We start from the raw sequence: 25,000 nt of genomic DNA, 5'->3' as shown, positions 1-25,000 counted from the left end.
GATGAAGTTGATCCTGAAGATGAGTTGGTTGAGGTGGATTGCTCATCTATGCTTTTTTTAAACTGACTTTGCCAGTGTATATCATAGGGACCCCTATTTGCGTAATTCATTAAGGCTCCTGCTTGATGAGCATCTAAACCACTCTTTTAGGCTTCTAGCACCCTCTTCTTGTATGATGGATTGAACTAAGCACTTTTTGTTTTAGAAATGTTGAATAGTCTAGTCTAATATATGGTATATTCGCAGGAGCTTTGTGAACCTTTTTGTTTGATTTGTACATCTGTGTGTTCTTACACTTTTCAGGGTCCTACTATGAAACAGTTCATGGATATTTTCTCCCTTCCTGAAATGACCCTTCTTTCTTGTGTGAATGACTACTTTATTAACCACAGCATTGAATATGATCCTGTTCATCTCTTCAGAGATGTGAGTGTAAGTTCAAACTTCATGTTAACCTGCATTCTGATCACAAAAACAACTGGGACTTGCCGGAAAACTTAGCACTTTAACTTAATAGGGCAGCCAATGCTACTTGGATGTTAGTAGCTGCTAACACTAGAAGTGATTAGCTTTACTGTGCAGTTAGTTCTTTTATAAAGGAGGAGTTTGAAAAAGATCAGGCTTTTTATTATAAAGCCTCCATTGTCCATTAATACACTATGTACATAACACTTGTGTGGTTAAACTTAATTAAACTGTCAGATTTCTCCTTTTTTCATTTCAGTAAGAGAGCCAATGAGTTTAAATAAATTTTAGCACTTCAATTCTTAACAGAGCAGTGATTCACTTGCAGGTCAATAATCCAAAGTTATCACTAGGTAGACTATAAATAGAATTTATTTTGGCTTCTGTTACTGTTTAACCCCGAAGCAGCAAACACTATATTTGCAGTTGTTCTATTTTAATTCCAGTGACTCTTACAACCCAGTGTAGAATCTGAGGTCTATGTCAGGACTAAATACTATTGTCCAAGTCACCAAGTGTATTTTAGACAGAGTATCATGATTGGTAAGGGATCAAGAGTTATGGGGAGAAGGAAGGAGAATGGGTTTGAGAAACAAATCAGTTATGATCAAATGGCAGAGCAGACTTGATGGGCCAAATGGCCTAACTCAGCTCCTATGTCTTGTGGTATTTCAGTGTGGAACAGTTAAATAGTTATTTAAATGTTGACCTCTCTAAGTATGGTCAGATCCGAAGCAATGCAGAGTCCCACTTCCTGGGAATCGGTGGTTGCGTCGCAGTTCCCCACTTCAGTTTTACTTCAAATCCCTTTTTGATTTATGTCAAACTATCTTTGTCAAATATTTGATTTGAAGATGTTTAGATGATTTACAAACACTGAAATTTCTCTGGTAAATATTCCAAAACATACAAAAATGGCATTATGGGAGCCACAACAAACTGGAACGTTTTTTTTTCCGATTGTTGTGTGCTGTCATCCAAAAGCCTGAGCTACCACTGGGGTGGATTTTAGGTTTGATTGCACAGCCCTATTTTGAGGTTCTCTTCCACCAGTGGGGTCTTGCAATCTGCAGCAATTCATCCCAAATTTAGCCCGAGTTGTTTCCTTAAATATTAGAGCCAGAGGCATTATCAATCCCATCCTTTTGCTGTGTCCATGTATACATTCTGTTAAGAAAGATAGAAAACTAAACTAGCACATGCAAGTGCAGTAATCTTGCAAGAGTGATTTAACATCTTGAAGAACAATCTTTTCATGGATGTATGGCGTTTTGCAAAGCATTTCTTATTACAAGATAAGAACAAGAATTTAGGATATTTGGTATCTATTTTATGGAGGTGACATTCTTTTTTTTTATTTTAAAAACTTTTTTAATTTACAACTTCTTCCTGGTCCCTTCCATTCTTTTCAGGATGCTGTAACCAGTGTTCATGTCAAAGGAATGATGTACAATTGGATTGAACAGGACCTGGGTGAGTTAACTAATATTTAATACTATCTCTGGTCTCCTAAAGAAAATTTGGATACTCGCGATGTGAGATGCTCAGTTATGGGATTTAAGTCTGCATTTCCTACTTTTTTTTTTAAGATCTCACTGATCTAAACAATCAACCCTCCAGCGATCAAGCTACTTCATTAACATGATCACTGCATAAATGATCTTGTAACTCTGTCTCTAATTTGGGCTGGATTTTCGTCTTTTGTTGCCGTTAATGGGACTTGGGGGGGAAAACATCTGGCTTCGCATATCCACCTCTACATGGACCTTATGGCTGTCAGTATTTTCATTATGGAGGTGGGCACTTGTACAGTAGCATCAAGCTAGCCAACCTGGGAAAGTATTCAGAGATGCTACGTAGCTGCCAACTGCTGAAGTGGGTTGGTGCTGCGGAACTTCAGCCCAGTTATAATAAGTGATGCCCTTCTGCCCTTACCAATCCACTCCTCATGCCCCATCCTTGTCAAATCATGCCAACTCATGGCCCCTGATTATACTCTGTGCCAACCTGTACAATGCCCATGCCCTCGCATATACTTTATGCCAACTGTATTCAAAGTGATCACTAGATAGACTATAAATAGAAATTATTTTGGCTTCTGTTAGTGTTTAACCCTGCAGTAGCAAACAGGGTTATATTTGCAGCTGTTCTGTTTTTAAATTCAGTGACTCCTGGATCTCAGATTCCACACTTTTATGTGGATTGTACATCAGGGCTAGGTCATATTGGCTAAGTCACAAAGTGTGTTTTAGACAGAGGGAAGAGAGAGGTTCTTGATTGGTGAGGGGATCAAAAGTTATAGGAAGAAGGCAGGAGAATGAGGTTGGGAAACATATCAGCCAAGATCAAATTGCACAGCAGACTCAATGGGCCGAAATGGCCTAATTCTGCTCCTATGTCTTGTGGTTTTTGTGTGGAACAGTTAAATGTTGACCTCCATACTCTCTGCCTAGTGACTGCCAACCCAGTGCCCTCCCGACCCAACCAGCTTTGTAAAACCACACCAAAGACAGCAGAGCAACGTGGAAGTGTCCATAAAACAGACTTCACAGCCTCCCCGGCCCCCAAAGCTGTGCTAATGATAGGAGGTAGAAGCAGTCAGAGTACCAATGCTATCAGAACATTAAACCTGAGGGCTATCAAGATTGAGCGCGTGCAATTAATTTTTTTCTTTTGCAAACTGAGACGTAGACTTTGTATTAAAAATTTTAAAGAGTGAGAAATTTAAATACTTTTAACAGTTTTGACAATTTTACATTCCCTTAACTGGCCTTTATGATATTTATATATTCACTAATGAGGTTTGTAGATCACAATGCTGGTTCAGACTATTCCTAGAGTGAACATCTGATGTTTGTTCTTAGCAATGGGTTTAACTGGTCCGGGTAGATTTTGGGATTCCCTAATGTGCATTTCACCATCTGTCCCCCTTTTTGAGAGCTGTCAGAAAAGGGGCTGTGACTGCTGGATCCAGGCCCAGTCCATTTCAAGGTTTTTGGCATCTCTCAAACTCCTTTAAATCTAGCTCCTTATCTCCAGAGTTAGTATCTCTCCTCAAAGTGACCTCCATAGTGGTACAATTCCCATGTTCCCATAATTAAACCCCTTCCCAGCTGTATGGTCATCTCTGTTTTTGATGAATTAATATTTTTGCAAGTTTGTTAAATAGTGGAGGGGGGAAATGGTAATCTTAAATTAATTAGACTCACTGAGAAAACAATAGGTGAGTTTCACCAAAAAGGTTAACTGTCTCAATCCAATAGTGTCAGCAAAATGCTAAATGAGAAGGTGTCAGGAATTTGTTCTTGAAGCAAACAGAACCCTATATTAGTATCGAAGTAGAGTAATGATTCCTTTCTTTCCTCCTATGTGTTCAGAGAAATACATTCTTCATGGTGATGAAACATACGCTGTCCTAAACCGGCTGGTTAATAATGGAAAAAAGCTCTTTCTTATAACCAACAGTCCTTTCAACTTTGTGTAAGTGGTAATTTTGATCATCTGAGCTTTGTATCGTTTTTTAGCAATCCTCTTTCCAGAATGCTATTACTCTCCTGATCCAGAGTTATATGCCAAGATCACATGAGAATCTGAGTAAGATATGAAATAGCCTGAGTTCCACCACACAGCTAGAAATTGTAAATAATCAGTCTAAAAACAATTAGAAACTGCTTTCAGTTACAGAACCAGTGCCTTTTTTCCATGCCCAGCAACAGATGGCTTAATGCTGAGGAAAAAGCAAGACTTTTTAGATAAGAGGTTCTCACTGTAAGTACAGCAGGACATAGTCATATTAGTTGTTCAGATGTTTTAACACACCAGATAGCTTCCACACTTTTTTTTTGTCTTTATGTTGTCCAGTTTAGTGTCGAAGTTGTGAATGAGAAATTAAAGTTTCTGTTGGTGACATTCTTGGATGTAATTTAGGGTGAAATGAGTAAATTGCTTCAATTGCTCATCATTCAAAGGGGAGTGAACTAGTTTTTGTTATAAATGACACTTTAATTATTGATAATGGTATTCCTAGTATGGAAAGCCCCAGTGGGGTTGATCTCTGTATTGGACTACTCAGAGGGCTTAAATTGTGGGAACATGTGTTCTGGAATTTGTTCTTCTCTAGTAAAGTCTGTAACTGCCATTTTGGCTGCGTTACTCTGGAGGTGTCTGACCCAAGAAACTGACACCACAATTTAGAGGATTTTCACACCTGACCATTAGCCAGGTCTCCTGGAAGCTGCAGAAGCAGCTGTGAAATCTGGAAATCTGAAATAAAAATGGAAAATGCTAGAAACACAACCCAGTCTGGCTTCATCTATGGAGAGAGAATGGGTTAGTATTTCAAGTGCGTAACCTTTCATAGTTTTTACTTTTTTCTGGGTTGGTTGGTAGTAAAATTCCTTTTTACATTTTTAATTTTCAAGCAATCTGTGTTTTGTTTGGAGGGATAGCTGCATACTAGAAAGAAGTTTTTAAAAAATGGTTGCAACCCACCAAGAAGACATCAAAAAGACTGGCACTGATTTTTCCCTTCCTTTCCTGGTCATAACAGAAGAAAGATGATCTATTTCAGGGATACTAGGTGCTATTAGAAATGCCCTCTTTTTCCTCAATTTCTCATCTTTGTTTTTATAAAAGATGTAACTTTGCTACATAAGAGGTGGCCTGTTGAAGAAAAACTCCCACTAGACCTTTGTTCTGCTTCTCCGAGCAGTTTGGTAAAGGGGGTTAATGACCCAAAATCTTTTAGACTTGACAGCTGTATTTTTTGAGGTTGCAGTAGATTTATACAATCTAAGTATTTTTTAAATGAATTGCCATCTTTCATCTGTCATCTTTCATCTATGCACGCTGACTCCTAACTAAAATGGTCAGGTTAGCTGCTCAGTTGTACCAAATTGCAAGAGTCAAAAGGAATTGAATCTGATGCACCATGCTGTCATGCACCAATCTGTCAGGATTGATCTGGTTTTGATTTTCTTTTTTAAAACCGAAAGCTCATGACAAGTGTGGTAGTACGTTCAGGTATTTGTACAAACTATCTTTCTTCCACGTTTTTTACACAGTGATAAAGGAATGAAACACATGGTGGGAAAGGACTGGCGGGATCTCTTTGACTTGGTGATCGTCCAAGCTGATAAGCCAGGTTTCTTTACGGATAAGCGCAAGTAAGTAGCTTTGTAAGCGGGAAGGGAAAATAAAATAATAAAGAATGAAATAGCTGCAAATTGCAACTCACTACTTGAGTAATGCGATTTTTCACTGGTCAGTTTTCAGAAAATATCTGTCTTGTGTTGGCATTTTTTATGGAAATAGTTAATGCATAGGGAGGCATAGGCATTGGACGTATTATTTGTGATCCTAAGATAGATTAAAACCATCTACAATGGTGGACAGAATAGTAATATGTTTTGTAATGTGCATCTCTGGATGTTTAACAACATCCTATAATAATAGAGATAGTAAGAACTGCCGATTGCTGTTTCCTGAAGAAGGGTCCTGACCTGAAACGTCAGCTTTCCTGCTTCTCTGGTGCTGCCTGGCCTGCTATGTTCTTCCAGCTCCACACTGTGTTATCCTATTATAATAATTGGCTTCAGTTCTGTTCTTCATCATGTGGCTTTCTTGTGTAGAAGGAGTCAAACAAGCTTTCCTTAAAAACTGATGAAGAAAAAATATTTCTCTGAAATCTTAAGAGCACAAAGTAAATGCATCTTGTCTCCGATTATATCTAACTACTTTTAGGGTCACCTCTGTTACTAAGACCTGGGATTTTGTTCTCGGACTTTCTAATTAGTGACTGAGTAATGATCTGTTTTATTTTCCAGGCCTTTCAGAAGATTGGATGATACGGGTGTGTTGCAGTGGGACAAAATCAACAGGCTAGAGAAGGGAAAGATGTATAAACAGGTCAGAGCAATTGGTCCATGCTTAAATAGCCACAGTGTGTTGATCTGTATGAAATTCCTGGAATCATATTTTCTAACATTGTGCAGTATGAAGTGACCAAACAAACCTTGTATTTGAGCCTGGTTTGCAAAACTGCTTTTGAAAGCTGTAGAAATTTTAGGTTTATCTGTTTTTGTGACCATGGCTTTTTCCTTTGTAACTTCAACCAGAAAATAAAATTGGAGGAAAATTTGTCTTAATTATGTTTCACCTCCTGACCATAATTTAAATTAATTACCCACATTGAACATTTTGGATGACCACAACCAAGAGTGTGAAACTGAAATGCACTTAAAGAAATCACGCTCTCCAGGTAATGGTTGGGTTGCTTTTAAGATGTGGATTAAGTTGCTGGGGGATGTAAATGCACAAAGGAACAATGTTACAGCAAAAAACATTGCAGAAAATTGTTTTAGAAAGTAATTTATATTTTAAATAGTTGAATGTATAGTTTGCTGGATTCTTGTGGATTATGTAGAAAGAAGTAATGTAGAAAATTTGAGGTAGAAGCTCAGCCAAGATTCTATAGAATGACAGAGCAAGAGTTCATAGAATCATAGAATCCCTACAGTGTGGAAACAAGCCCTTCGGCCCAACAAGTCCATACCGACACTCGGAGCATCTGACGCAGACCCATTTCCCCGCCCCAATCTATACATCCCTGAACACTATGGGCAATTTAGCATGGCCAATCCACCTAGTCTGCACATCTTTGGATTGTGGGAGGAAACTGGAGCACCCGGAGGGAACCTACGCAGGCACAGGGAGAATGTGCAAACTCCACACTGACAGTCGCCTGAGGGTGGACTCGAACCCGGGTCTCTGGTGCTGTGAGGCAGCAGTCCTAACCACTGAGCCACTGTGCTGACTTCCGGTCTCTTCAGCTTGTTCCCAAGGAAAACCAAAGTGGAGAATGTGGGCATCGATCCCTCTACCTCTTGCATGCTAAGTGAGCGCTCTACCATTTGAGCTAATTCCCCTGCTAAAGAGGTCTATTGTTGTACTCTTTGTGGGGAGGGGGAATCCGATCAGAGTTTGTTCAAAATTTATAGCAGTTTTTGAATTCCCCCTTGACCACAATTCTACTGAGGTCTCCAATTGGCATTTCACAAACAGTGACCATTCTTAGACTTCACTGAACTGATAAAGAACAGCTTTGAGTAGCATTGATTGAAACCTGGATACAAGACAAACGTGATACTTGACCAGTTGCAAAGCATACTAATTTACCTCGTGTTCAGCAACCAGTACATGTAAGGGTATTAATCACATTCAAGACTAACTGCCTTCTGGACTAAATCAGTTGGTGAACGAATGTTGCTGGTGTGAAGACCTTCCAAAATATATGGATCTCAAACTCTTCGTAACTGAGTTTCTTTTTAATCCTATCCATAGCCTTTCCATCAAAAAGGAAAATTGGATTATCCCCTATGTTACCTGCATTGTTAACTTTGTTGCCCCAAGGATTAATCGTTGGTTTTATTGCTCCCTTGGCAGCAGCATCTGAGAACACATCAGCTTCCACATGTATGATGACACCCAGTTTTTAACCTTGCCACAACCTCTGTCTGGACCCCTCCACAGTCTCTGTTATCAAGCTGAAATTCAGACCTGAAAATAGCAGGAACTGTTTTCAAATAAAAATTGGCCCTGTAGGCACCATTTTCATCACTCTTCCTGTCAACTGTCTGAGACTGAACCAGACTGTTTGGAATCTGAATGTCATAACGTCATTCAAAAATGAGCTTTCAACCATATTAGTCTTATCGCTCAACTGGTCTGATTCGTGACATCTCCATTCCCGCCTCTACTTCTCTAGTTCTTGGAAACCACCATCCGTGTCTTTTTTAACCTCAAGGTTTTTTTTTTTTTGTTTTTTATTTACCAATACACTTTTGTGGACAGTTTCCAACATGCTATCCGTTGTTAATTTTAGGGCATCCACAGTTCTGCTTCCTGAGTCCTAATTTGCACCCAACACTCCTGCACTTGCTAACCTGTACTGGCTCCTAATTAAGCTGTGCCCTATGGTTGTTTTTTTTTTAAATTCTCATCCTTGTTTTAAAATTCCTCATTGCCTGCCTCCTTCCCTAACTGTAATCTCCTATGGCCCTACAACTTCCTAAGAAATCTGCACTCTAATTCTGGCATCTTGAATGTCTCTAATATTAATTGGTTCATAATTGGCAGGTATGTTTTCAGCTGCCTACACCCAAAGCTCTGCAATTCCTTCTTCCTTTTTTAAATTTATTTAGCTTTCTATCTTGTTTTCCTTTAAAGCCTATCGCTTCAACCAAAAGCTTTGGCCATCTGCTTATGTGGCTTGGTGCATATTTTGTTTTATAATGCATCATGAAGCACCATGGGATGCTTTTATTACATTTCAAGGCTGTATGCATGTGCATTGTGGAGCAGGAGGAACACAGCATCAGAGCAGCAGGAGGGTCAACGTTTTGGGTTTACACCCGTCAGGACTGAGGAGGAGGAAGAGAGCTCAGAAATAAATGCACGGGGTGGGGTGGGGGGTCAGGGAAGGTAGGTGGGATGGTGATAGGTGCATGCAGGTAGGGGTTAGTGGAATTGGTCAGTGAGATGGATGGAGTGGACAGGTGGGAAAGAAGATGGACAGGTTGTGTCCGGTCAAAGAGGTAGGGATGAGAGGGAGGGTTGGACATGGGATGAGGCTGGAGGTGGGGAGATGTTGAAACTGGTGGATTCTGTTGAGGCCATTGGGCTGTAGGCTCCTGAGGCAGAATATGAGGTGCTGCTCCTTCAGCTTACGTGTGGCATTGTTGTTGTGACACTGGAGGAGGCCCATGATAGACATGTCATTTGAGGGAGTGGGAGGTGGAGTTAAAATGGTCAGCAACCAGAAGATGCTGTTGATTACAGCGTACAGAGCGCGGGTGCTCTGTGAATTGGTCACCGAATCTGCACTTGGTATCACTGAGGTAGAGGAGGCCACATTGGGAGTGGGAGAAACAGATACAGTAGACCAGGTTGGAGGATGTAGAGGTGAATCCCTGTCTGATTTGGAAACAGCTCCCTTCCCCTCCCCAGTTTTGATGAAGAGTGTAAACCCGAAATGTTGACTTTCCTGTTCTGATGCTGCCTGACCTGCTGTGTTCCTCCAGCTCCACACTGTATTGACTCTGACTCCAGCATCTGCAGTTCTTGCTATCTCCCTGTATGTACGTACAAGTTGTTAGTATTGGAATGGACTATTTCTACTTTGTTTGCTACTCTTTCAAGTAATTCAATAGATTTGCATAATTTTCAAGATCATTATTTAATCATGCTTTGTAATTCAGTGTCCATTGTCTTTGCTGTAACTTGAGTAATTGTGTACTCGTTAACATGACAATATTGCTCTCATTCTAACATCCAAGAATAATGTGCAGAATTTTCTCAGTAGTGCCATTTTGAAGTTTAAGTGTGACTTTATCAATATTCTTCTGTACCTTCGCTCATTTGTTCAGAGTTGACTTCACATTTTACCAAATTGTGTTCTGTCTGAGTATGTGGTGAGGGAGTGTGACAGCTGTTTGAGTTTCTGATCCCACCTCACTCCTGCAGAGAAGCCATAAATGCTGACAAGATGTTTCCCACAGTAAACAAAAGTTGTAGGATGTATTTTGTTTTATCTTTAATACAGGAGGTTTATTTGCCTGGTATCTTTTTTTTTCTTGGATGAAACAGAATTATGGCTTCAGGTAATCATATCATTGCTGTCTCCCTCTTTGGTGTAGGTAAAATAATTCTTGGTTATGTTTCAGAGGTGCAGGGCAGTTCTCTCTGTATTCCCATCCATATTTAGCCTTCAGTGACAATAAGGTACAAACTAAATGGTCTGACTCCACTAAAACTACACTTCCAAGTTCTTTTGGTTGTGAAGCCCTTTGCGAGACCTTGGGGCCATGCCAGGCACTTTGTAAATGCAAGCCCTTTTTACTTTGAGTATTGTTAAAAGAATGAGTAACAATTTGTGCCCACACTTCTTTAAATCATCAATTCACTAGAATCTCTTTGTAAACAATGTTTTCAAGATGGCAGACCATAGACAGTCATCAGCAGGCAACAAACTCAATTAGCCATGCGTCTTTCTAAGGATTTTGCCATGATACCTCTATTTGAATAGCAGGCACTGTCCAAGTTTGCATCTGAATCATGGCCAGTTAAGTGAGGTGCCAGAAAGCCTGAGGCCTATTGTATTCCAGCTAGAAGCAAAGGGAATAAATTTAAAAGGAGAAAAGCAGTTTCTAACTTGGTGCTCTTGCTCATGATCTAAATCTATTTGAAACTAACAGCTTTGACAAAACTTCTGCTTTAGGAGAAAACTGTTGCACTTTTAACAGAAAATAAAGATCTTTGGCTTGTTGAGGCTTCTTTTTGCTGTTGACATTTCAGCACAAATGTGATTTTTGCTTTGATAATGAAAGGGCAGTGCAAGGAAAATGTTAAGGTACAATGTTTCTAAAGCTTTAAAACCTGATTTCTGGCTTTATATTTGAATCACTGTACCTCTGTCTCTACCTCTGTACCTCTAACAAGGCAAACAGTGAAGGGAGATATCTTGAAATAAATGAGATTCTTTTAAATGCCAACCTCGTATGACAACATGGGTAAATGGACTGGAGGTATTGAAAAGATTTAGTCAGGTGACGGTCTCTGACAGTAGGCATAAACTGGTGAGAATATAACCAGAAAATTCTTAATTGAGTTTGCATAATAGACAGTCATTTTTGAAAATCTGTATCTTGTGCATCTAAGATAACAAGGTGTAGAGCTGGATGAACACAGCAGGCCAAGCAGCATCAGAGGAGCAGGAAAACTGACGTTTCAGGTCTAGACCCTCCTTGTGCATCTAGATGATTTTGTATTGAAGCAACTTATTCAGAATTGTCAACATGACAGTTAATGCAAAATCTCCGTACTGGCCATCAAAGTAATGATCAAATGAGACTTTTTTGATGATAATTGTAGACCTAATTTACACGATTTAAGCTCCATCTTTGCAGTGACATTCATAATTTGTAACTCTCAAATTTTATTGTTGCTTTAGTCAGGATTAGAAAAGAAATTGCAGTTTAGTGTGTGTGGAAAATGTTATAATGCAATTAGTCAAGATAGGTATTCTAATTTTGCCAGTAATAATCTTAGATGCTGTGTCTATATTTTAGCTAGGACTCTGGGTGAACTGTAGGACTTTTTTTGCATTGAATTCCTCTTTCAATTTATAGTGCATGGAAATTTAATGAACACTGGGTTTGTACTTTGCAACATGAATGCATGTGCTTTGTCTATTTTTTTCTTTTGTCTTGCTTTGTCTGATTTTTTTAGCATGACCAGATGGAAAGGAATTTCCTAAATTCTCCAGCCCTGCTCTTTATCCCAAACCCCACCAGGTGACCTGTGTCACAACAGGATTCAAACTGTTAACAGCATCAAATATAAATACCCTTGTGATCAATTTCCTACCAGCAATGTTAACAATCTGCACTTCGGACAGTCTCAGCATTTTGGAATTTGCATCTGCTTCTGTGTCAGCAGATGGAAACTGGCACTGCTTCTAGCTCTTAACTAATTACACCTGTTCCAGGGGATGGAATTCTGCTGCATTCTCAGGCATTTTTAAGAGATTCTGCCCTGACCCCACAAAACCAAGAGCAACATTAAAGTAGAAACTCGTGGTGTTGGAGTACCAGAGTGAAAAGAATTTGGTGTTTGCCCTGGGCTCTATTTTTGCATATGGCCTTTTTTTGTTTGTAGTTTTTGTTTTTGACCCAGCTTCACTGTTCCTGGCTAACCTGCCTCCACTCCACTTCTCTGCCCCTCACCCTGTAATTCCTCTGGATCTCCAGTCTAACGACAGCCCTGAGCCCTCGAAGAATTCTGCAGGGGTTTTGCAACCCTTCAAGTTACAGAAGAAATTTTTCCTTATCGCAGTCCTAAGTGATTATCAGCTAATTTTGAAACTCATCGAGGCAAGTGGCTCAAAATTTCCTGACTTACTGGACTGTCCTTGGTTAAGTACCCAGAGTCCGTCGTAAGATTTTTGCTCCAGTGAGCAATGGGTTGGGAGGGGGAGGAGATGATGGCTCATCTGGGGTGAAGTCCAGCTTAGCTGATGCTAAGAGGATGTGGTAGTGAAAGAAGTGCAGGGGCAGGTTAATCAGAAGGTCTGCTTTGATTCTGAGAGTTTCTCCTGGTTTTTGAAGAAGGTTTTAAGCTCACGTGCTCGTCCCCACCCAATATGGCTCCTTGTACCTCCTTTAACAGTGTAATGTGAACTTGCCCAGTATCCACCATCAGCAAAACTCCAGGTGGCCACATCGACATGAAAAAAAAAATCTTAACTTCAATTCATAAAGGCAACAAATTTTTAAAAATTTTTTTCCACATGGTTAAAGATATTTTTGTATCTTTATAAAGATAATCAACCTGTTCATAAATGTTGTTATTATTACACACCTCTGGAGTAGGTGGGATTTGAACCAAGGCCTCCTAGTCCAGAAGTAGGGACACTACCACAAGAGCCCCTCACATGGTTAATACCTCACTTTAAAAACAACAATCCTCTGTCCATACTCTAGTCCTTTTTCACAGTCTCTTTAAACTGTTAATTAAATTGTGAGCCTGAATCCCACAGAGAAAATGTAACTTTTGAAACTCAGCCAAGCTTTTGTAACAAATGATCCTTTGGGAATCTCAAAGCAAAACTATTTAAACTGCTCAAACAGATGCTATACCAACCAGCCCGTAAATTGAAGCATTCCAGCAAAGAATTATTTAAGTCACCAGCAGCGACGTCTAGTTTCTCTTACAGTTTAAAGAGGAGGGAATTTGAAAACATATGATTTGTTTAACTGTCATGATCTCATCAGTCCTTTTTGAGTAATCCATCTGTTTGTGACACCCACACTCTGGGTGAAGGTCCTTGGACAAGCCAAAATGTGGTCTGTCCTGAACTCGGTACTCCATTCAAACAGCTGTATAAGCTCTGACTTCCTGTCGCTGTGAAGTCTCTCCTCTCTCCGTCTCCCAGGTTCACACGGACCTGAATGCAGAGGTCCCACCTTCAATTCCAATTCATAATCCCCGAATTTTATTCACAATATTTCTGGCCCCGAGTACCATCTTTCTTCTTCCACCCCATTAAACTGCCTGAAGTTTAACTTTTATTGAGGTTTGACTCTGACAAGCTGCATTAGGTCATTAAATTTTTTGGCTTGATTACCAAATCTAAATAAGACTGGGATCTCAAAATGATGAGGGATTCTTCTGCTCAGTCAAATATTAATCTGTTTTGACTTCTGGCTGGCTGGCGTTATCAAGCACACAAAATCAGTGGCCGTTTCCACAAAATGAGATTGTAGTTCATTTCCACCCCCCCCCCACCATTAAAAAAGGATAAAATTTTATAGAAGCTTGTACTGAAAATAAAAACTACGCAATTTATGAGGTCAGTCTTTTTTTTTTGGAAGACTCAAAACAGATTTTTAATATTGAGCTTTTTTGAAAGCCTAGAGCATGCTGTAATTTTCAATACAGCAACTGGCCTTGAACTGCTGATTCCAGCAGTTTTACTGATTTGCGAATCACTGTTCTTCCCTATACAGAATGTGTCTGAAAGATGACTATTTTTGCTTCATTGAGAGCCAAAATTTCCAGGGTTTAATTGGTGTTTACATTTTGGAAGAGCTGCAGCATCTGGAGAATTATTATTCTAAGTGCAAAATTGAACTTTCTGCTGCATGTTGCTATTTTGTATAAAACCTGGAAGCATTAACTGTTGCCATAGGAACAGTGCTGACAATTGTGTACAACTGATGAATACAAATAGTTGGAATGTCTGCTGACTGCCAATAGCCAGATCTAATCTTACTCCAGACATGTATGTTCAATTAACAAAACGGTGTAAGCAGTCTGAAGGCATACAGAGAAGCAAACAAGAAACTGCAATGCGGGGCAGTCAGATTGGAGAACCTCCTCCTTGCACAAGTTCTCAAAGACAAACAAAGATCCCATAAGGTGACAGACTAAAAGTGAAGGAATAGCTAGGCCATGTAACTAATGCCCATCCACCTCCTAGCTATTTACAATGGCCAGCATTGTTAGAAGTATGAGCAGAAGACCTCCAAGCAATGAATTTACTTTTTAAGAACCGAGCATAAAATAAAGACAACACAGAAAATGATGGTGTGTTCCTTTTTTTATTTAAAAAAAAAATGCCTTTACATAAATCATGGCACGTTAAAGAGAGGCACTTTTTTTTTAACCACCGCCTTGGTTTGACATCAAAACTAAAGTTGACAGATGTTATTTGGTGCCTTTGTCCACGAGTAAGGTTTTAAACCGCAAAAATAAAATGCTTGCAGCTCAAATTAATATGTAATGAAACCTGTTTGACAAATCCACATTCCCTTTTTCAGCTTTTCAGTCTGACATGTGATGTACTTTAATGCCAGAGTGAGAGAGAACAGGGAGTTCTTTCATTGCTTATGGAAGTAGAAGGGGTTTTGACCAACCTTAGTGTTCTATATCGGGGAAAAAATTTGAAGATTTTTGCACAGTCTTGTAGTTTGCTAATTGCTTTTTAATGTAAATATAAGAACCTGAATAAATTGCTACTACACATTGTCACTTTAAATAAATGACCTTGATTTATACGATGCTTTCCTGGCCCCCTGACCATTGTGAAGTGCCTCACAGCCGGTTTAAATACTTTTGAAGTGTCAGACACAGGTAATTTTGTGCATGGCAAGGGCCTTCGACAAGTAGTTATATAAATGATCGGTTGGGTTGATTTTGTTGGTATTGATTGAGGAATAAATGTTAGTGAGAACAACTGTCTGCTTCTTTTTAATTAGAACCACAGAGATTTTATCATCCACTGACTGGGAAGATGTGGCCTCAGTTTAATGTCTCATTAAATTGGTGACACTTCCTACATGGTGCTTCCTCTGGACTGAAATGTCAGCCTATATTTAACTGCCATAGGCCTGAAGAAGGCTTTAAATTCATGCCCTCCAAGGGTATTACTATGGAGTCAAAAGTGTCCAGATTCACTATTTGTATGTGAAAATCTTGTGATTTCAATAACTTTTATTGGACAGGAATGCAGCAAAAACAAAATTGGAATAATCTCTCAAATTCTTCTAACTCTAAACTCATCCAAACTTCCCCAATCAGATTTATTTTTCCCTCTGGATGTCATCTCCATGTTCTTTTGACAAGTGCCGATCTAACTTCTGAAAAATGTCACTCATTGTTATTCATGGGCTTCGCTGGCTGAGCCAGCATTTTTTTTTTTGCCCTTCCCAGTTACCCTGGACAAGATAGTGGTAAGCTACTGCTGGGGTCCCTTTGCTTTGAATAAAGCCCAAACTGCCATTAGGGAAGGGGTTCTGGGATTTTTACCAGCACACTGAAGGAATGGATGGTTATATTTCCAAATCAGAATGGTGAGTGTTTTGGAGGGGAACTTGCAGATGATGGTATTCTCGGTACCCTTTGTCCTTTTCGGGTGGTAGTGAGCCTGGATTTGACAAGTGCTGTCTAAGGAGCCTTTGTATTTTTGCAGTGCATCTTGTCTCTTCTTGTAAAATGAAAGTGCATGGGATTAGGTAGTGTACTGATATGAATAGAGGGCTGGTTGATGGGCAACAGTAGGAGGAGTAAATGGGGTTTTCCTGAGTGGTAGGCAGTGAATAGTGAATATTACAAGCATCAGTGGTTGAACCCCAGCTATTCGCAACATATATAATAATGATTTTTAAATGAGGAACTGAATGTAAGATCGCAAAGTTTGCAAACAACACAACACTGGGCAGGAGGTTGAGCTGTGAGGAGGATGCAGTGATGCGTCACTGATTTGGACAAGTTGAACAAGTGGGCAAGTGCATGGCAGATGTAGTATAATATGAGGTTATTCATTTTGGTAGCTCTTGTATATTGGTCATCCCATCCCAGGAATCACTCTGCTAAACCGTCATAGCATTCCCTCCATAGTCAGAACCTTCTTCCTCAGGCAAGGAGACTACAACTGTCCACCATATCCCAGGTGTGATCTCACCAAGACCCTGCAGCAAGACATCCCTGCTCCTGTACTCGAATCCTCTTGCTATGAAGGACAACATAACACTTGCTTTCTTCACCATCTGCAGTGCCAGCATGCTTGCTTTTGGTGACTGGTGTACAAGGATACCCAGGTCTCAATGCACCTCCCCCTTTCCAAATCTGTCACCATTCTTGAGACTGGATCAAGTTTGGACTCTATTCATTTGAGTTTAGAAGATGAGGGAATCTCAGGTGGGATCAATGCAGGAAAGACGTTCCTGATGACAGACTGGCACTGTGACCCCGATTTTAGTGCTCCTCAATGTGTCCTTGTAGGATAGCCCTACTGTTTTGGGAATAAATCTGGTGAGTCTTCATTGCACTCCCTCTATGGCAATAATATCTTCTCTGGGTTAAGGGGGTAAAGCTGCATACCGCTCTCCAGGTGTGGTCTAACCTACCTCCTAAAAATGAACTTTTGCTTCAGTTGTATAGAAGAGCAAAGGGGAATCTCATAGAAACCTATAAAATGCTAATAGGACTTGACAGAGTAAATGCAGAAAAGATGTTTCTGATGATGGGGGTCACAACCTAGGGATGTCGGGTAGGCCATTTAGGACTGAAATGAGGAGAAACTTTTGTCCAGAGAGTAGTGAGCCTCTGGAATTCTCTGCCACAGAAAGCAACTGAGGCTAAAACATTGAATTCTTCTTGAAAACAGTTAGATATAGTTCTTATGGCTAAAGGAATCAAGGGTATGGAGAGAAAGTTAAAACAGGGTACAGAATTGGATGATCAACCATGATCATATTGAATAATGGCGCAGGCTGGAAGAGCTGAATGGCTTACTCCTGCTCCTATTGTCTACCTTTTTTCTATGTAAGTGGTGTACGGTGCTGCTACTGTGTGTCAGTATGGAGAATGTGAATGTCTTTGGATGTGGTACCAATCAAGCAAGCTGCCTTGTCCTGGGTGATATCTAGCATTGGAGCCACACTTCTACGCAGGCAAGTGGGAAGAATGCCATTCCATTCCTGACTTGTCTTGTAGATGTCGGACAGGCTTGGAGAGTTGGGAAAGGAGTTGCTTATTGCAGCATTCCTGTTCGGACCTGCTCTTACAGCCATCTGTAAGTATCTGTATGGCTATTTCAGTTTCTGATCAATAGTAACCCCCAGGATGGGTTAGTAAAGGATACAGGGATGGAAATGCCATTGAATATCAAGGGGCAATGGTTAGATTTTCACCTATTGAAGTTGGTCATTGCCTAGCACTTAATATATTGCAAATGTTGCTTGCCATTGACAGTCCAAGCCTGAATATTGTCCAGGTCCTGGTGTGTTTGGACATTAACTTCTTCAGAATCTGTGGATGATACTGAACATTATGCAATCATTGACAAATCACTCCACTCCTGATATTTTTTTTTCCTTATTGGAGGGAAGGTAATTGGCTGGGTCTTTGACACCACTCTAAAAAAACTCATGCAGAGATGTCTGGAACTGAGATAACTGACCTTCATCTTCCTTAATGCTAGGTATATTTCCAATAGCTGAGAAGTTTACCTCTGATTCTCTAGTTCCGTTTAGTTTAGCTCTAGTTTTATTAGGGCTCCTCAATGATGCACGCTGTCAAATGCAGCCTTGATATCAAGGCAGTTGCTTTCTCCTTGCGTCTGGAATTCGGCTCTCTTATCCATGCTTGATCCAAGGTTGTAATGAGGCCAGAGGAAGTGTCCTGTCAGGCCCCAAGCTGAGTATCACAGAACAGGTTTCTAACTAAGTGCTGCTTGTTAGCACTGCTTGTGACCCCTTCCACTGACTGTGGACTGATGATCAAGAGTGGACTGATGAGTGGTAATTTGCCCGATTTTTGGATTTGCCCTGCTTTGTGTACAAGAAATACCTAGACAATTGGCATCTACCCAATAATGTTGTAGCTTTTTGTCTCTTTGGACCCATGAGTTGTTGTCGTCGTCGTTGTTGTCATCTACGTCTAGTATGCAATAAACCTTAGAAAAGTTACTCTATTATTGCCATTTGTTGTGGCATGCGACCTGATGGCATAAAGGGTTCATTCCCCATCCTACTAGGACCACTTGTAGAATAAAGCAAAGGGATGTGTGCTACAGTTTGTAAGCAAACTGTTCGGTACTCGCCCAAATTTGGCAATGTCTGCCATTTGTAATGTATGTAGGTACCAGGATTTGTGATCAACAACTATTGAATCTATCAGCACTACACTATCTAAACCCTACAGGACCTAAAACCATTCCTGCCTCAACGGTACCTATAATGTGTTGAAGATAAAAGCTCCATACGGCAGTTTGTGAGGGCAGATCTGATCATGATCCAAAATTATATATGCCAGTGCTGTGGACTCTGTCTTTGTCTTTGTCTTTTTTAGTATTTCATAACTGTCACGTTTGTGCTGTTCTCTGGTCAGTTGTTATTTGAAGAATCTATTTGAAGTCATGAAAACCTCAGACCAAATACATCCATTCCACTAATGTTTCCTGAAATTACTCATCTTTCTGCTCTCAATCTGCAGGGAAACCTATTTGATTTTCTACGACTGACAGGCTGGGGTGGATCCAAGGTGCTTTATTTTGGTGACCATCTGTACAGTGACCTGGCAGTAAGTACAGTTTTTTACATCATATCTCTGAGCTTGTGTCTGAATAGAATTTGTGCAGTGATATGCGAATTACCAGCAGCTTCATGGATCAGCTGTCAGAATGGAAACATGTGAGCAAAATAGAAATTATGCTTTAATCCATTACTGGTGATACTTGGTAGTTTTTGAAGTGTTTCCATTTGGACGTTCTGAACATGTTTGTTTTCTGTTTGCAGATGCAAATAAAATGCCTGACTGATTTTATTGATTTTTGGCTGAGATATTCCCTAAGTGTTTTTATTTAAGGAATAAATACTAACTGTCTTATGAAGTTTGTCACATACTAATAGCAGACAATTTGTTAGGAACTGCTTGTCATCTCCAGTTTAGGACAAGAAAATTTAATTTAAATGTAGAGCTGCTGTTTTGTACTATTTGCTTTTGTGAGTATTTGCTTACTTATTGTAAGTATTGGCACGGTTTTGAGTCCTCTATGTTGTAAAAATGTTTTTTCCAATAAATTCCGTGCTAGAGGCATTGAACCATGGTTGACCGAGAGAAGAGTAACATCGTACGCCATGGAAAATAAATATTTAAACATTAGCAGAGTGACAATTCTTGATTGCCGGTGGTAACCAAGAAGATGACCCAAGTTCTATTAGTTGCTGATTCCACACTGGATCTAAATTTTAATAAAAGTTGCCATGTCAGGCAGAGCTAAACCCAGGAAAAGCAATCCTAAAGATAGTCAGATAAAGAATTAACAGTGGTGAGAAAGACAGACATTTCATGAAGCCCAATGGATTATCTGTTTTGATTGCCACACTGAGCCACGCTATACAATGACCCTTGATGCTAGTAGCATGCGTGGGAAACTTTTAAGTGCTGTAATCTATTGTCAATAGCTTTGGGTTCATGTCTAGTGTGTGTGTGTGTGTGTGTGTGCGTACTGACTGTTGTGTAGTTTTTTTGCTACGGGGGTTCAATCAGCTCAGTTGGCTGGTTTGTGATGGAGTGATGCCAACAGTGTGGATTCAATTCCCACATTGGTTGAGGTTACCATGAAGTTTGGACTTTCTCAACCTTGCGAGAAGCTTGCGGCCTGGTGATTGTCCAGCTAAACCACCACCAGAGAGAGGACCAGCAGCCTTGTGGTCCTTGGGAACTATGGTGACTTTGCTAGTCTTGTTGGTTCTATTGCACACGACAGTCAGGTTTTCAATTCATTGTGATAGTGTCTGATTTCTCTAATACACTACGAGCACTTCTTTCAGAGATTGAATTTGAACTAGTGGAATGTTAGTTTTTGGTCAGTATGTCTAAAGAGCTTTAATTATTAACTTGAGACCATAAGATGTAGGAGCAGAAGTAGGCCAATCAGCCCAAAGAGAGAAGAACATTGTTCCTCAGCCCTGCCTTAAATGGGCAACATCTTATTCTGAGATTATTCTCAATGGACCTAGACTGTCTTACAAGGGGAATCTACCTTTCCATACGTACCCCAACAAGTCTCAAGAATCTTGTATGCTTCAATAAAGTTGACCCCATTCTCTCAATTCTAATGAGTACAGGCCTAATGTACTCAACTCCTCCACCCAGGATCAGCCTAGTGCACCTTTTCTGGACTGCTCCCAATGCTACTATAACTTTCCTTGGATAAGGGGAGGAAAACAGTTCATTGACTTCCAGCTGTGGCATGGTTTGTGGGCTTATTTAGGTTTTAGCACAATCTCCCTACTGTTCTACTGTATTCCCTTTTGAAGTAAAGGCCAACATTCCACTTACCTTTACTATTAAATGCTGAACATGTGAACTTTTTCTAACTTATGCATGTGGACACCAAAATCATTTTTTTTAGTGCTGTAGCTTTCTGCAATCTTTCTCCACTTAAGTAATATTCAGCTTCTCTATTAGTCATGCCAAAGTGCTTCACATTTCCTCGCATTATATTCTATCTGCCAAGTTTTTTTGCCTACTTGCTTAACCTGCCTATATCCCTGTGTAGACTCGTTGTCAACTCACTCCTGCCTTCCCACCTATTTTTGTCATCTGCAAACTTGGCTATAGTCCATTCACCTTCCTCCTCCAAATCATTAATTTTAATTGTGGTTCCAGCACTGATCGCTATGGTACTCCATTAGTTACAGTTTGCCATTCTTGTTCCAACTGTTTTCTATTAGTCAGTCCTATATCCATGCACATGCACTACCTCCAACATTGTGGGATCCTATGTTAGTAAGTAGCCAAACATATAGTGTGTTTACCAAATGCCTTCTGAAAATCTATATTAATTAGATCCACTGCATCCCTATTTATCTATCCCACGTGCTTCCTTCTCAAAGAATTCTAACAAATATGTTGGGCATGATTTCCCCTTCATGATCATATCATATATTTCTAAATGTTCTGCTATTATATCCTTTATAATAGACTCTAACATTTTACCAATAACAGACATTTAAGCTAACTGGTTCTTTTTTTGTCTCCTTCCCTGTTTAAACTTTTTTTTTTTACTTTGTCAATTTTTCTGGGACTTTTACAGAATCTAAGGATTTTTGTAAGATTGCTACCAGTGCATCCATTACCTCTGTGTAGCTGCTTTCTTTTTTAATATTAGTTTCACCCCATTAGGCCCAGGAGACTAACAGTCCTTGGCCCCATTAGACTCTCATGATAATTACTTGTGTTTATTTTCTTTCTATTTGCTCCTTGAATTATTTGGTATTTTTAGGATGCTGTTAGTGTTTTCTGCTCTGAGAAAGAGTAATTTATTTATGTATTTATTTATTTATTTTTATTTATTTATTTATACAATGCCTCTGCGACTCCCTAGATCCCTGTCATTATTATTATTATTTTGTCAGGCTCTATTCTCCTAAGGATCCACATGAACTTTTTGGCTTTGCTCTTGCTGTCTGTCTTTATTTCTTGCACGTCTACCCCAAAAGTTCATTTTTCCTTTTTTGTTTTTTTTGTTGGTTTTTAGAACTTTCCAATCCCCTGGCTTATCACTGATCTTTGTCACATTGTGTATATGGTTTTTCCTTCAACTTGATACTACCCTTATCTTCCGTTGTTAAATCCTTCTTCCTCCACTGGATTATATCTTTGCTGTTTAAGCTTTGAACGATTAAATATCTGCTAAATACCTTTCCCAGTCCACTCCAGATAACTCTGCCATCATTCCTTTTTGTATTTTCCCTCACTTAAATTTTTACACTTTTTTTTTGGTTTGTTTCTGACCCAAATTCTTCCCTTCCCAACTGAATGCTAAATTCTACCATGTTATGGTCGCTGTTTTCCAAGGGATCTTTTAATTGGACATGATTTATTCAGCCTGCCTCATTATAAATCCACAGATCCAAATAGCCTGATTCCTGGTTGGATCTACCACAATGTTGTAGGGAACTGTCGCAAATACACTATGAATTGGCAGAAGAGCAACGAGGAACAATGTGACTATCGTGACCTACATGCAGATTACATTGTTAAACAAGCCCTTGTGATCTCCTGATTTTATTTTCTGTCCCACTGTTGTAAGTACTGTTAGGGTCTGATTTTAAACTACTCCTACCAGGGTCATCATCCCTTTTTTTTTTTTTGTTGATTTCTTACCTCCAACTTTTGCATTCTTCAACTTTTAACCTTGCTACTGTACTTATCCCATCTCTGTAATAACAATGAAGTGGAGGTGCTGGTTTTGGACTGGAGTGGACAAGGTCAGAAATCACACAACACCAGGTTATAGTCCAACAGGCTTATTTGAAATCACAAGCTTTCGGAGTGCAGCCCCTTCATCAGGTGAAGTGTAAGAGACAAGCACACAGACTCAGAATTTATAGGCAGAGAGATGGTGTGAGTGGAGTGTCAAATAATAAGTCTCTGCAGGTGACCAAGAGTGTCAGACGGTGTGAGTAAAGTGTTACCAACTGAATAGCAAGTGAAGGCATGACTGAAATTCCAATTAAATGAGGCAGAGATAATTACAAAAAAATTAAAAATAAGGTGGTGCTGGAGACAAACTAAATAGCTGAAATAACATGATATGTGTAAGAGTCACATGCCAAGGGTCTAACCAAAGTAAAAAGTAATCCAAAACTGTATAAGCTAATTAAGGTAGAGAGATCATAACAATTTGTCAAGGTGATGTGTCAAAACTGGACAGTGAGGAAGGTTTTGCAGCTACAGAACAGTGTGGTGAGGTCACATGAACCAGAGATCATGGTTCAGGCTGTCTTCATGGGTATGGCACTTGGCTATCAGTTTCTGCTCGGCGATTCTGTATTGTTTATTTTGAAGTCTGCCTCAGAGGACGCATATCTGAAGATCGGAGGCTGAATGGCCTTGACCACTAAGTGTTCCCCTGACTGGGAGGGAACATTTCTGTGTGGCAATTGTGCAGTGTCCATTCATCCATTGTTGTAGCATCTGCATGGTCTCGCCAATATACCATGCACTGGGGCATCCTTGCCTGCAGCGTAGAAATAGACAACATTGGCTTGTGAGCGCGACTGAATCTGGTGTTAATGCATCTCCCAACGGCTTCAGCATATATGTCAAGCCTAGGGCAGTGGCCTTCTAGAGGGATCCAATTCAACTCTTTCTTTGGTCACTGCACCATGGATCTCTGTTAACCGATAGAGTACACTTCGTCATCCAGTACTTCCCTGGAGCAGACAGACCGCACCATGTTCTCCACAGCCTTCAACATGTCATCAATGACAATCCACATCTTGCCAAGACTATCCCTAAGCCTCCACTTCTCACCTTCAAAAAACCATCAAATGTTAAAGAGAACATGGTTCACAGTAAACTACCCAGCCTTCAGGACAACATCTACCACAACATCCCACAACCCTACCACAGCAACCTCTGCAAGACATGTCAGAACATCAACATGGATACTGCCATCACACGTGGGAACATCACCCACCACATGCACAGCAGATACTCGTGTGACTTGGCCAATGTTGTCTATCTCGTATGCTGCAGGCAAGGATGCCCCAAGACATGGTATATTGGCGAGATCATGCAGACGCTATGACAATGGATGAATGGATACTGCGCAATTGCCAGACAGGAATGTTCCCTCCCAGTCGGGGAACACTTAGTGGTCAAGGACATTCAGCCTCTGATCTTCAGGTAAATGTCCTCCAAGGCAGACTTTGAGATACACAGGATCGTTGAGCAGAAACTGATAGCCAAGTTCCATACCTAATGAAGGTGGCCTCAACTGTGACATTGGGTTCATGTCGCACTACATGTGACCTCACCACACTGCTCTGTATCTGTAAAATCTTCCTTACTGTCCTGTTTTGACAGCATCACCTGGATAAATTGTTATGATCTCTATCTTTATCTTTAATTAGTTTGTACAGTTTTGGGTTACTTGTTACTTCGGTTAAACCCCCCCTTGCATGTGACTCTTATACCTATCATGTTATTACAATTGTTTGGTTGGTCTCCAGCACCACTTTTTTAAAAAATTTTTTGTATTTTGTCTCTGCCTCATTTTTAATCAGATTATAGGTCATCCCTTTGTTATTCAGCTGGTAACACTTTACTCGCACTGTCTGACTCTCTTGGTCACCTGCAGAGACTTTTTCTTAGACCCTTCACTCACTCCAGTTGTATGACTTTTGATCCTTCTGCCTATAAATTCTGAGTCTGTGTGCTCATCTCTCTCACTTCACCTGATGGAGGGGCTGCACTCTGAAAGCTGGTGATTTCAAATAAACCTGTTGACTATAACCTGGTGTCGTGTTTGACTACTGACTTTGCTATCTCACCACACTTTCCTTCCCACCTGTCCTTTTTTTTTCTTTTGAAGTCATACCCTGAATGTTAAGTTCCTAGCTTCGATCTCCTTGTAAACATGTCTCCTTAATGGCTCTAAGATCATATCCATTAACCT

General features: G+C 40.0%; 2 protein-coding genes across 2 annotated transcripts in view; both read left to right on the top strand.

The window, feature by feature from the left end:
- The window catches only part of LOC109917093 (5'-nucleotidase domain-containing protein 2), a 24,083-nt gene extending 4,751 nt beyond the window's left edge, over window positions 1-19,332 (top strand). The window contains exons 2-8 of the mRNA XM_048606707.1: window positions 304-426; window positions 1,878-1,938; window positions 3,843-3,945; window positions 5,529-5,630; window positions 6,291-6,372; window positions 19,021-19,217; window positions 19,323-19,332. Of these exons, the coding sequence (XP_048462664.1) occupies window positions 304-426; window positions 1,878-1,938; window positions 3,843-3,945; window positions 5,529-5,630; window positions 6,291-6,372; window positions 19,021-19,217; window positions 19,323-19,332 (678 nt within the window). The remainder of the gene's footprint in view (window positions 1-303; window positions 427-1,877; window positions 1,939-3,842; window positions 3,946-5,528; window positions 5,631-6,290; window positions 6,373-19,020; window positions 19,218-19,322) is intronic.
- Window positions 19,333-19,630: 298 nt separating this feature from the next.
- LOC109919878 (NIMA-related kinase 4) overlaps window positions 19,631-25,000 on the top strand; it is a 32,531-nt gene continuing 27,161 nt past the window's right edge. The window contains exon 1 of the mRNA XM_048606706.1: window positions 19,631-19,657. Within this exon, the coding sequence (XP_048462663.1) occupies window positions 19,631-19,657 (27 nt within the window). The remainder of the gene's footprint in view (window positions 19,658-25,000) is intronic.

The sequence above is a fragment of the Rhincodon typus genome, chromosome 16, assembly GCF_021869965.1.
Source record: "Rhincodon typus isolate 14 chromosome 16, sRhiTyp1.1, whole genome shotgun sequence".
In the NCBI taxonomy this organism is placed as follows: Eukaryota; Metazoa; Chordata; class Chondrichthyes; order Orectolobiformes; family Rhincodontidae; genus Rhincodon; species Rhincodon typus.
Note: the sequence above shows the minus strand (reverse complement) of the source record. Positions and strands in the feature narration are given on the sequence as shown.